The 12,123-nt window shown below is 39.1% G+C and overlaps 1 protein-coding gene across 5 annotated transcripts in view; it reads left to right on the top strand.

Annotated features, from left to right (window-relative positions):
- METTL25 (methyltransferase like 25) overlaps positions 1 to 12,123 on the top strand; it is a 69,164-nt gene that overhangs the window by 11,412 nt on the left and 45,629 nt on the right. For all 5 annotated transcript variants that reach the window (XR_007244758.1, XR_007244759.1, XM_048499443.1 and 2 more), the window contains exons 4-5: positions 6,235 to 6,873; positions 7,860 to 7,995. Coding sequence is in view for 3 of the 5 variants with exons in the window: in XM_048499443.1 (XP_048355400.1) it covers positions 6,235 to 6,873; positions 7,860 to 7,995 (775 nt within the window). In the remaining 2 variants the exon portion in view is untranslated. The remainder of the gene's footprint in view (positions 1 to 6,234; positions 6,874 to 7,859; positions 7,996 to 12,123) is intronic.

Genomic DNA, 12,123 nt, shown 5'->3' with positions numbered 1-12,123 from the left:
GTCTGGTGTAGCTGTTAGTCATTTTTTTTAACAAATTCAAAGGAACATGAAGTTAAAATTCTTATCTCTAACATAGTCACTTTAAAGTCAGATGACATAATTTTAAGGGATATCTTTACAATTTATTTGTGCTCTTTTGGTTTGAGTGAAATGATCATATTCTGGATCTCTTGACACTAGGTGAGGGAAACATTATATTACCACATTGTATTGATAATTATTATACTGATGAACAGGTTAGAAACAGTAAGCAGTCCTTCATCTGTAAGAGCTTTGAATTATTTTACAGCAGTCAAGTTTGAATTTTACATATCAGTCTGTACACAAACATCAAGTAAAAACAAAAGCATTAAACTACACTTTATAAATCACAGTATGATTAAGCTTTGCTTTAGTGTAATATCAGTGCAGGCTGTTCAACACATTATGGTTTGTTGGCAGATGCGAAACTGGAATTGTCTAAACTGGCTTTTATCTGGACATATTTCCTACTTGTAGTTTGAAGTCCAAATCTAGAAATCCCAGCTTGTTTAGCAGCACCACCCCTCTCAGCTTCTTGGATTCAATTACTGATAATGCTTTCTTGGGACAGGCTCTGCTTCCCCCTGCCCGCTAGTGATTTCTTGCCCAAAGCTCCGTCCTCTTCCAGGGGAAAATGTGAAAGACAGTGGGACAAAAGGTTTTTGCTGAATCACTTTCTTTTATTCATTGCCAACATACGGTACATAAAAGAAATGTCATACAAAATATTGTTACAATCAAAAGCCATTCACTCCTGCTTACTTCCAGACCTTCCATGGCATGAAAAGAGGTCCCCTTCATCCCATTGCTCTCTGCCCACCATTTATGTCCCAACAGAGATCAAGTGAGTGACCTGGCGATGCTGGGCATTTGCTTTCTTTCTAAGAAACACAGAGGTTAAGGAATGTGGCAAGAACAGCAAAAGAGAACAAGGGAAGGTGTTTGATGGCTAGAAAAGTTCTAGCTGTGTCAGAATATAGTTTAATAATGCAGTGAAGCAGCTGGGTGAGAGGGCAAGAGTGGTTGTCAAAAGAGAAAAGGGAGTGAGGGATGTCAGAGATCAGTTTTGTGGGTAGGAGTGATGTTTGACTGGCCCTGCCTTTCCTTGCAACTGATCATATCTTGTGGCATGAGCCAAGCAACACAGGATAACACCTGGGGATTCCACTAGAAGGCAGGAAAGAACACAAGCAGGGGACTAGTCAGGATTCATTGAACGGTACTCTGTTATATATGTCTGGTAGATGTGGGCCAAAAACTAGTTTTAATCAAACTACAATCTATCATGACGTCCAAATACAGTGTCAGTTTGAACTATTGTGGAATTAGAAAGTACCGTACAGTTCAGCTTGTGCAGACCTCTGTCAGAAGCCAGAATCATGTTGTCTTCAGCTCCACCATCTAGAAGCCCACTTAGGTTAACTCACAGTGATGTGACTGCCAAAATCACATGATTTCTCTTGTTCCAGTTCCAGTAGCATATGCACCTTCCTGCTTCAGTGATTGAATCAGTCACAAGTAGTTCAGCACTCTTGCACTGTGATGTTCTTCAGTACAAGGAAAACTTCATTCCTACTTAGGAAGCCTCAGTTAATCTTTCGTCTCTGCAGGGGATGAAAGAGCAGGGATGTCTTTCAGTTTTTCCTACCTTTCCTCCATACCCTTTTGTTTGTATTTCAGAGACCAAAGCATATAAAGCCTGTATTTGCAAACATTCATTTTGTCAAGGCTTTTGGAACCTAGAACAAGCATCTAGAATTTGCTTAATTTTAAAAACAGGAGGTATAGATAAACCTCAATTTTAATAGGTGTGTGCTTGCCTGGGCACTTCAATTAGAACATGAGGCAAAAGACTGAAGAGTCCTTGTTTATGTATTGCTGAAATGTATACCTTGCTGACTAACCTACAGATATTCTCACAGTTTGTAATAATATGCCAGGTATTGTTGAAGACTATTAAAAGAAAACATTCCTTTTTCCGAAATATTTTTAAACTTTTTGGGTATCAGTTGAACAGGCAGATTTTTTTTTAGGACTGAAGATTTATTGCTATTAAAGAGCTTAGTTTTGTTGCATTCATGTTTTTTGTTTTTTGCTTATAAAAACTGTATTTGGCCCTAGCACTTAACTCAATAAAGCTTTCATTATGTCTTGGAAATTTCATTTTAATAGTTTATACTTGGCATTGCTTTCCAAATTGAGTCACTGGTATTTCAACAGGGATTAGCTTTTTCCAGTATGTTTTATTTCATTGTGCTTCACATAACCTTCACTTTTCAAAAAGGCAACACAAATATTCATTACATATGTTCAGTGTGGATGCATATGTTTCCCCCCCCTCCTTGATTAAAAAGTCAACAGAAATGGTGCCAAGGTAGCACTGGCAGGTTGACAGCCACTAGATGTCAGTAGAAGAAAACACAGGCAATTCGCCTTTGGAGCCTAATCTTCGTTTATTGTACAAGAATCTGTGAGCGGCTTATTAACACAATAGTAAAAAGGTTGAAAGAATGGAGATATTATAAACTGCATTAATATATGATGACATATTTTCACTAGTTCTTAGAAAAGCATTTTGGAAATTCCTTATATCTTTATTTGGAACAATGATATTTGGTTTGTGGTATCCTGCAACTGAAAGGGATGGGGGATTTTATTATGTGTTCCGTCTTTCAGATGTGTATGCTTTCATACCTAGCATCCCATTAATTGGAATGCAACTTTGCATGTTGTCATTTTTTTAAAAAATGTCTAAATTGAAATTGAGTCTCAGTGAGAAAATAGGGCTGTAAGTAAAGTAAATAATTTTTGTTTTTAACATTTGAACAAGAATAGTTTCATCTTTAAGGTCTCTCAGACTAGAGTTGTTCTTTGTACTTAAGTTAGAGCTTCTTTAGGTTCAAGGATACTTTGACAAAATAATGGGACTTTTTAATAACAGAAGTTGAGAATGTTTACGTTTTTCAATATGACTTTCTGAACTGTCACTGCACCTGTTGGCTCAACCCCATGCTGCTTTTAGAAGATATATTCAGTATATGAAATTTTATAATTTCTGAGTAAGTGGCTGTGTAACCTCAGCTTGTGGGTTCTGTGGGGCAGTACTTGGAATGAGTTGCAACAACAATTTTTAAACAACAAAATGGTTTACTTTTCTTTACAATTAACACTTTTAAAACATCAACATTTAACGTTACAATTCAAGGTCCTGTTCAGGTTGCATTTCAAGTCCTTCTATTAACAGTCTACTGATATTGCCAAGTCCAATTCTTCTTTGCAAGTGGGTTGGCTCCTGAAGACTCCAAGGGCTTGATGAACAGGTTGCAACATGATGAAGGTCTCCAGGAGAACTCTCACCCATTACAACCACAAAAGAAAACCCTTAACAAGGTGTTAAGGGCTTATAGAAATCAAGGTCCGAGTCTGGTACCCTTGTCTTCTGCAAAGAGCTCTTTCAGCCTTTCTGCTGCTCTGAGTCTCATGCTCTACCGACTGAGCTAGCCGGGCAATGCAGGAGGCAGCAAGCTCTCTATAATTTTCCTTCTTTTAATATTTTCAGGAACGCTGTCATCTGCAATTAATTCTCTTGCATGAACTCGCCAAACTGAGTATTCTATTTCCCCTGCTGGTTTTGGTAAAATACCAGAAAATGTTTTTAATTGCAACTCCAGATCTACTGCTGGAAACTTAGCTGTACTGGCAGTTTGCAAAACTCTTTCTAGCAGCTGTTGCAATCCAGAGGATGAGTTTGCAGAAGGGGCAGAGGTTGCAACTGGAATCCCTTCCTTCATGGAACTGCCAAACAGTGTTCCTTTTTCTCCCTGTGCACAGGTTTTTGCTTCTTCCCAACTAACTGTTGCAAACTCTGCATCAATAGGGATTACATCCCATTTCCCTTGCAACTTACAGTTTATACATTGGTTGACTATCTTGCAAACAGAATTATGTGTTTCAAATTCACACAGCAACATCTCTTTCCCTCTGCCCTTTATCCTGTGCATTTTAGCAATTGCACCATAAGTTTCCACAGTATGTTGAATATCCTCATTAACATCCCTTGAACTTATGTCACATAACAAGACAGTTTTATGGGGATCAAACCCCAACTTATTGCACACCTCCCATGCAAGCAAATTATATCTGCAATCTCACTTCAATTACGCTGGTTGAAAGTAATTTGTAACCTCAGCTTGTGGGTTCTGTGGGGCGAGTACTTGGAAGGAGTTGCAAAGAACCAACATTAAACAAAACAGTTTACTTCTCTTTACACATAACATTAAACATCAACATTTCACATTTACAATTCAAGGTCCTGTTCAGGTTTGCCTTTCAAGTCCTTATATTTACAGTCTACTGATATTGCCAAGTCCAATTCTTCTTTGCTGGTGGTTGGTTTTGAAGACTTCAGAGGCTTGGTGAATGGGATTCAAGATGATGAAGGTTCCCAGAAAACTCTCACCATTTACATACACAAAAACCCTGAAACAATAAATTCTAACATTTAAAATATAGCAAAAAAAAAAATAAACTCCCTTCCCACTAGTTCCCCACAACATTGCAGTTACCTTAAACAAGGTGTTAAGGGCTTAATAAAATCAATCAAGGTCCCAGCCTGGTAGCCTTGCTTCCTCCAACCTCATGAGTTCTGCAGCATTCTGCTTCTTTTCAGACTCCACCCCTTTCTGGGTCATCCCATTCTGACACAGGGGTTACAGCTGCATTTATGGAATGTTTGACTTGCTTTTGGTTATTTAACACAGTTATGGTGACTTTCATTTGGCCATATTTATCAATGACAACAAGAAGCTAGAACTGTGCATGTCACACAGGCAGATTACTAATTGTCACTTCTCAAAATAAAAGGAACATGTTGGGGCAGAAGTATTCACTTGCTGACAGGAGATTTCCTAACGAAAGCATGCAGTTTAGCTGTCAAAGCATTGAAAGTTTGGAAACACATGTTACCCGTCCAAATAACAAAAAAGCAAGTAATGAGATACTCTGAACCAATTCAGACAGTACTTTGTTGTTAGGATTTGACCCAAGGAGAGATCAGGATTGACCTCAGGCTCATTTGTTTCCTTCTGTTCCTTCTTAGTGAATGAATGAATGGCAGGTATGGAGAATTGGTGTAGCATAAGAATAAAAGGCGTGGGATACCAGAGAAGGGTGCAGTTCAGATTTCACTTGGCTATCAGCTCACTTGGTGGCCTCAGACAAGCTTCTTCTTTTTTTCAGCCCTGTCTCTCCTTCTGCAGTTTTTATGTACTTTATAGGTGGTTTTAAGAGTTACTGAGATGATATCTGCACTTCTAAAAACAGTGGGAATGTGCTATGCAATGTATTGTCAAAGGCATTCACAGCCAGGATCAACTGATGTATTTTCTGGCCTGTGTGGCTGTGGACTGGTAGTTTTTGCTCCTAACGTTTCATCCTCATCTATGACTGGCAGTTGTGGGCAAAATATTAGGGGCAAAAACTTCCAGACCATTCCCACACAGCCCAGAAAACCCACAACAGCCATTGTGCTATATACATTAAGAACAGTGATTCGTATTATTTTGTGTTTCTTTGAACATTAGGATCTCTTTGGTTCTTTTTTTAACTACTTGTCCCTGCAGCAAATGGGATTGAGAGCAGGAGCAAGCGAGTCTTGGCCATACCTCTGCCCTCACCCTAAAGTGAATTCAAGGAGTGAAGTGTTTCCTGAACAACCTCTCCATTAGTCACAAATGAAGTAATAACCTAAGCTGATAAAATTCAAGTTTGCAAACTGTCATAAGATACTGGTCAGGATAAAGCATGTCTGTTTCACAATACTGTCTTTATAGTCATCCCAGTATGTGACTGTTTTGTAAAGAAAACTGCAGAGAAGATGATGAGAGTTGCTTCTAGGTGCATTTATATCATTTGGAATTCCTGATGGCTGCTGGAAAAAACCTTTTGTGCTTTGAAACATAAATAATAATATGGTGCCATATGGCACAGGTGCCACTTTGCCACCTCCAAGATACCTGCCTTTCAACCAGTACATTTAAAATTATTGCAGTTCTGAGGTTTTAACTTTACTGCTTGTGCGACAAATAGGAACGGAAACATCAACATATTAAGTGCATTATATGATCCACAGTTTTTATTATGATGCTAATAGTTGCTGTTTTCCTAATAGCAGTACTTACTACTGTTTGATTCTTGCTGTTATCCACATTCTAGGTGATTGACCTGGGCTCTGGAAAAGGCTACCTCAGCTCCTTCTTGTCAATGCAATATAATCTGAAGGTTTATGGAATTGATTCTTCAAACACAAACACCCACGGAGCTAATGAAAGAAACAGGAAATTGAAGAAACACTGGAGAGCCTATCAAAGTCAGGCAAGAGCAAATGTCAGAGGTCAAGTGTTGGAAAAGGAAAAAGAAAGACTAGAGCAAGATAAAGAGAAATGTAAAGCAAATATCAGTGAAAAGCCCTTAAGTACTAATAACTGTCTTCAGAGTCAGGCCGAGGTGGCTACTCCAGAGTCTATTCTTTTTGAAATATCTGATGTTTTCACAGACCCAGACACATCTATTACTAGCAAACAATATGTACTTCCCTCTGGGGCTCAGCTGCAGCTCAATGAGAACAATATTTCAGAAAATGCATTCCTAAATATTTTGCCTGCTGATGCTGTGGAAATGGACTATTCACCCAAAAATAATTGCAGGGAGCTCTGTGAAGAGGAGAAAGAACAAAGGAAGATGGCGTCTCTTAAAGCCAAAGCAAGCAGATCAAAGGAAGCGAACATGTTTTCCCCGTTAACATCCTATATCACCGCAGAAACAGAGCTAAGTGATATTGTTGCAGATCTGGAGGTTACTACATTTGTTATCCTCGTTCATGCTTGCTAAAACCTGATGCTTGAAATCTTTACTTTATCCTACTGGTTCTCTCAGCCAAGTTTGAAGACTTCTTTCAGCCTTCCTCTGATAGACATGACTCTTCCTGTGGCAAAAGAAACATTTCCATCAGAGGACGATTCTTTAAGCTAGATGAATGGTAAAATAGAATTGGTAAAATAGAATGAATTGGTAAAATAGAAGCCACTGTGTGAGTTTTAAATTCATGAATCAAATCTGTAACATTTGCCTTTCTTAAACAGCATGGTACAAATGAAAACATGTAGTATGTTTTAAAATGACACCACTGTTGTTCAAAAATGGAATTCTAAATGTAATTTCATAAGTACCAGTTTACATAAGTGGGACGGTTTCATGAAGCATTTCTCTGCTCTCTAGTTCACTTGGCACATTGTTCTCTATTTCTGAAAAGATAGCAAACATTTTTATATTAATTAATTAATAATAAAATTTAGTATACTGCCCACCCCAAAAGTGCTCTGGGCAGTGTACAAAATGATCAAACATTCAAATCACATCTATAAAACCATTATTAAACCTAAAAACAGAAAAAAAGCTATAGATGGCAAGAAAAATTCAATCAGAATCAATCAAATTCAGCTCCTTCTCATGGGAGTAGTCCTTGTGGGTACACCAGCCAATGCAGAGAATGGACTCCCCATCTTGACACTGCATGCTAGGCATCCCAAGAATTGGTGAGATACTATTGCTTAGAAACAGAGTCCACCCACCCAGAATGGGTAGTCTGGTGACACAATCTTTGTTGCTCAGATTCCTTTCTTCCTTCCAACTTAATCCAAGAAATTTTCATTCTGATTTATAGGCTGGGGTGAGGTGAAGGAAAAATTGAAATGAAGACACATTATTAGGGTTTGATGTACCATGCACCTTACTTGGTTCTAAATTCTGTTTTTGTTGTTGTGGGTTCTTCCTATTCTTAGGACTGCGTAATGGTGGGTCTGCACACATGTGGCGATCTTGGCCCAAGCACTCTTCGGATTTTTACTTCTAAACCTGAGATTAAGGCAGTTTGCAGTGTGGGCTGCTGCTACCATCTGCTATCAGAAACTGAGACAGGTACAACAAAAATAGCCAGTGTGATTTTAAAAAAATATTTAACAAATAGCTTTTGTTTTTTTCATGGAATTGTTTCTTGCTAACTTTAATTACTTTTTGTTGAAGGTTTTCTTCTGAAAGCCCTGTGGCTTTCTTGTTCTGCCACTCCTTTCAATATCTGCACCGATTGTAGGCCTATTAATGGAGAATTATTTAATGTGGTTATTTTAAAAAACTGCTTTTACTCAGTTAGAAATATGTGTTTTGTTCATCATTATATTTTCAGCCATATATAGTTTGTATCAGATGTGATCAATGGCAATGTACATATAGCAGCATAACACTAATTTATGATTCAGTTAAGTGCATATGTATGTCTTTAAGAACATTTTGGTCTCTTATGATCATTCCTTTAAAAAGCAGCTGCTTAAGGTTAGAGAGGGACATTTTGAGGCTCGCAGTAGAAGATTATAGCTGCAATCTGCATATTGCTTACATTGGTTTAGCACCATAGGAACCAGGCCAGCATAAATATATGTACGTCAGTTTAAATTGTATAATAAGGGAATGAATATTAGTATTGCACAGAATTTAATTGTAGGAAAGTGATTTTTCTCTCTTACAATTGTAACATAAGTCACTGTATTCTTGGATATACCACCTAGGACAGTGATGGCGAACCTATGGCACGGGTGCCAGAGGTGGCACAGAGTCCTCTCTGTGGACACGCACAAACAGAGTTCATTGTGGGGGGTGGGGGAATCGCCCCCCGCCATACACACACACACATCTAGGCTGGCCTGGGCCACTGGGCTAGATTATTAGCATTAAACCTAGTTTTGGCGAAGCAGTGTTGGTAACCCCGTTAAACACTGTTAAACCCCACTGATTTTCATGTGAAGAACTAAAGCACGATCCTTTACCTGGGAGTAAGCACGGTTGCTGGCAATGGGGCTTGCTTCTGAGTCAACCCTCCTAGGGTCGTGATTCACCCGTTGGAAGAGTTGCACTGTTGCTTCAAAGCAAAGCCAACAACTGCCACCAAGCTTACTCCCGAGTAACGCGCGCCTTGGAGCCAACCGTTTTTTCTAAACTAAAACCTCCGTATTCGGGTTAAATTGCTGTGTTGGCACTTTGCGATAAATAAGTGGGTTTGGGGTTGCAATTTGGGCACTCGGTCTCGAAAAGGTTCTCCATCACTGACCTAGGATCATAAGGATAAACTGTCACGGGCTGACTGACAAGGATGGACAGAAGACAGGGTGTAGCTGATAGATATTTTCTGCAGGTTAAACACAGGTCAGAAATGTCTCTTAAGGCACCTGACAAGGCACTGGTTAGAGTTCAGTCTGAGAACCAGTAAGCAAGCTCACCAGTCCACCAGGTCGTCACAATCCAAAACACAAATCCAAAAAGCAGGTCCAGGGGGCAAATGCATCGGCTGTGAGCTGTCTCTTATCAGCGTGAGGGCGGAAATGCTGGAGGAGTGTTGCTTCAGGGAGCTGGTCCTGTTCGTAACTTACAAATGCCGAGCAGCCAGTTGAGCTGATCGTCTACGCTCAGCTAATTCAAGGCGTAACCGTTGGCAACGCTGCTCTAAAGGGGTGGGTGAACCGGGAGGACTGTTTGCTTGGGGTGCTGAGGGTGGACTCTGAGAAAGTCCTAACTTCGAGAGCCCCGCAGAGGACTCTGGATCAACAGCTGGTTCATCCTCTTCTGATGAACAGCTGCTCTCACACCTCCACTCTTGAAACATTCCTTCGCTGGTGGGGATTAACAGGGGTGTGTGGTAGGCTGCTTTCGTCTTCGCTGTTTGATACAGAGGGAGAACCGATCATGACACCAACTCCAGAAGGATAGCTGTGTTATTATTTTGCAGGAAAACCAAGAATTAACTCTGGGATACTTTAAATGTTACCACATTCATTGCAGCATAAGCTTTCATGATTTACCTCCTACTTTGTTCAATGTGCTGTGTGTTTAAGATATGACTCTAGCCTGCAAGAGCTTATGCCACAATAAATGTGTTGGTCATTGAAAAGTTGCATAAATGTAAAAAAAAATGTGAAGACTGAATCAGACATTACCAGGATGTTGTGACTATGGCTGTTTTAGCAGTCAAGTGATAAAATAAAGGCAGACATATCAGTGAAGTCAAGGCAGAAAAATTTACAGTAGCGATGCAGACTTTGTATACTAATTTCACCAAGGCCTTGATGAGCTCTGGTAAAGATGCTGGATCCGATTGATTGCCATTTAGTGATGGTAGTATGTATGTCTCACTAGTTACTGTCTCACTAGTTACTGTTATTTAGTGGTATATTTGCTGTATTATTCAAATATGCCCTGGAGTTTCAGTGCAATGCTCACTTCTGAGGTTCCACCCTGCTACCTTGCTCTCTAGAATTCTATAAACTTCAAAAACTGGGAAACAAACTCTTAAATAAATTAACATGAAAAGCTTTTTTACCACAGCAGAACAGTTAGGCACATGCAAGCCAGTTCTGATCAATGAATTCAAGTGCACAATTATTTTAGAATCGTGGGCCTTGTTGGAAAGATAGTTCAACTGTTCACATGTAAGAATATTGTTTATTCCTTTAGAATATGTACTTTATAGTACTCACTATATTTTGAATATATATTAAATCTCAGTATAGTATGACAGAAAACTTGTGTTTTGCATATCTGCCCTCCCTGAACAATGAAAGATCCTTCTTTCTCCCACAGTCTTTATGTAAAAAGTAGTCCCTTTGATACCATGACAACTCATGAATGCACCAAACAAAAGATCAAAGCAGTTGATTTCATTTCCATACTCTCTTTACTATATGAGACATGTTTACTGTATTTGAAGCAGTTCATGAGATACTTGACACATGGCTGTAAAGAAAATAACAGATGGTTGAAACCAACATGTATTCTTCAATATTTAAAAATCATTATCTTATGAATTTCATTGAGTTTTGTGGCTGTCTGACAATATGCCTGCAAAGTGACCAAAACACAGAGGATTTTTTGTTGTAGAAACTGTTCAGAAGAAATTCAGAGTTCTGGTTTTAATCTGTGCATGTTTTGCCTAAAACATACAGAACAACAGAAGTGTTTCTTCACCAAAGAAATAAGAACCATATGATAATTTTTTGGCTGCAAATGTATGCACATTTTCCTGGGAATAAGACCTATTTAATGCAGTGTGATTTACTCTATGGTAGACTTGCTTTGGGACGGTCAGCATGGTATAGTGGTTGAGATGTAGGATTAGCACCTGGGAACCCCAGGTTCAAATCCACGTTAGTGCTCTGGGAGCTTGCTGTATGTCCTTGGACCAGTCATACACTCTTCAGGCTGCTTCTGCACGGGTGGGATACAGCGCCCCAGGGACGCTAAAGACGCCATCCCTGGGGTGGCGCTTGCACATTGCCGTGCTGGCAATGCCCGACTGGTGCAAAGACGCCATTATATTAAAAATCAAAGCGTGCACACTCAATAGAGAACCTATGAAGATAGAGAAATGATGTCTCAGGGCTGAACTAAAGGTGGTGGCCATTTTAAAGTTGTTCTTAAATGCTATGAGGTCTGCAGTATGATACTCGTCCTCCCCAAATGCCTTTTCAAGTGCTGAAACTGTTGTGTGGGGAAAGAAGCCCACCAGTGGCTGTTTCAGCACGTGGGGAAAAAAAGACGGAAAGGGGACAAAAGCATTGTGTCTTCTTAGAATTTTAAAGTGTCTTTGAAATTGTTGTTATCCTCATGGTGGTCATGAGACCACTGTTGTATTTAGTTTTTCCCTCACAATGACTGGAAACCAAGATCCTTGCCTACAAATGAATGTAGCAGGCTTTTTTCATCTTTTTTTTCTTATTTTAAACTACTGCTTGAAATCAGAATGGGTTCAAAGTAAGCATGTTCAGGATCATATGAAAATCTTTTAATCTTCCTGACTGTTTGCCATCTGTCTTTGACACATTTTGCCAAATGTCTTGTTACTGAACAACCAGAATCTATTTTACATATTGAAAATACTGTTGAGAGGAAACTGCACATTTAGCTTTTTATATTTTGTTTAATTTTAAGAAGTGTATGCACTATGATATCCATAGTTTGAAAGTCCTCATGACTTTTTATGTAATACTTGATATTTGAGCA

Source organism: Sphaerodactylus townsendi, linkage group LG06 (assembly GCF_021028975.2).
Source record: "Sphaerodactylus townsendi isolate TG3544 linkage group LG06, MPM_Stown_v2.3, whole genome shotgun sequence".
NCBI lineage: Eukaryota > Metazoa > Chordata > Lepidosauria > Squamata > Sphaerodactylidae > Sphaerodactylus > Sphaerodactylus townsendi.
This window is presented reverse-complemented; position numbering and strand designations above follow the sequence as displayed.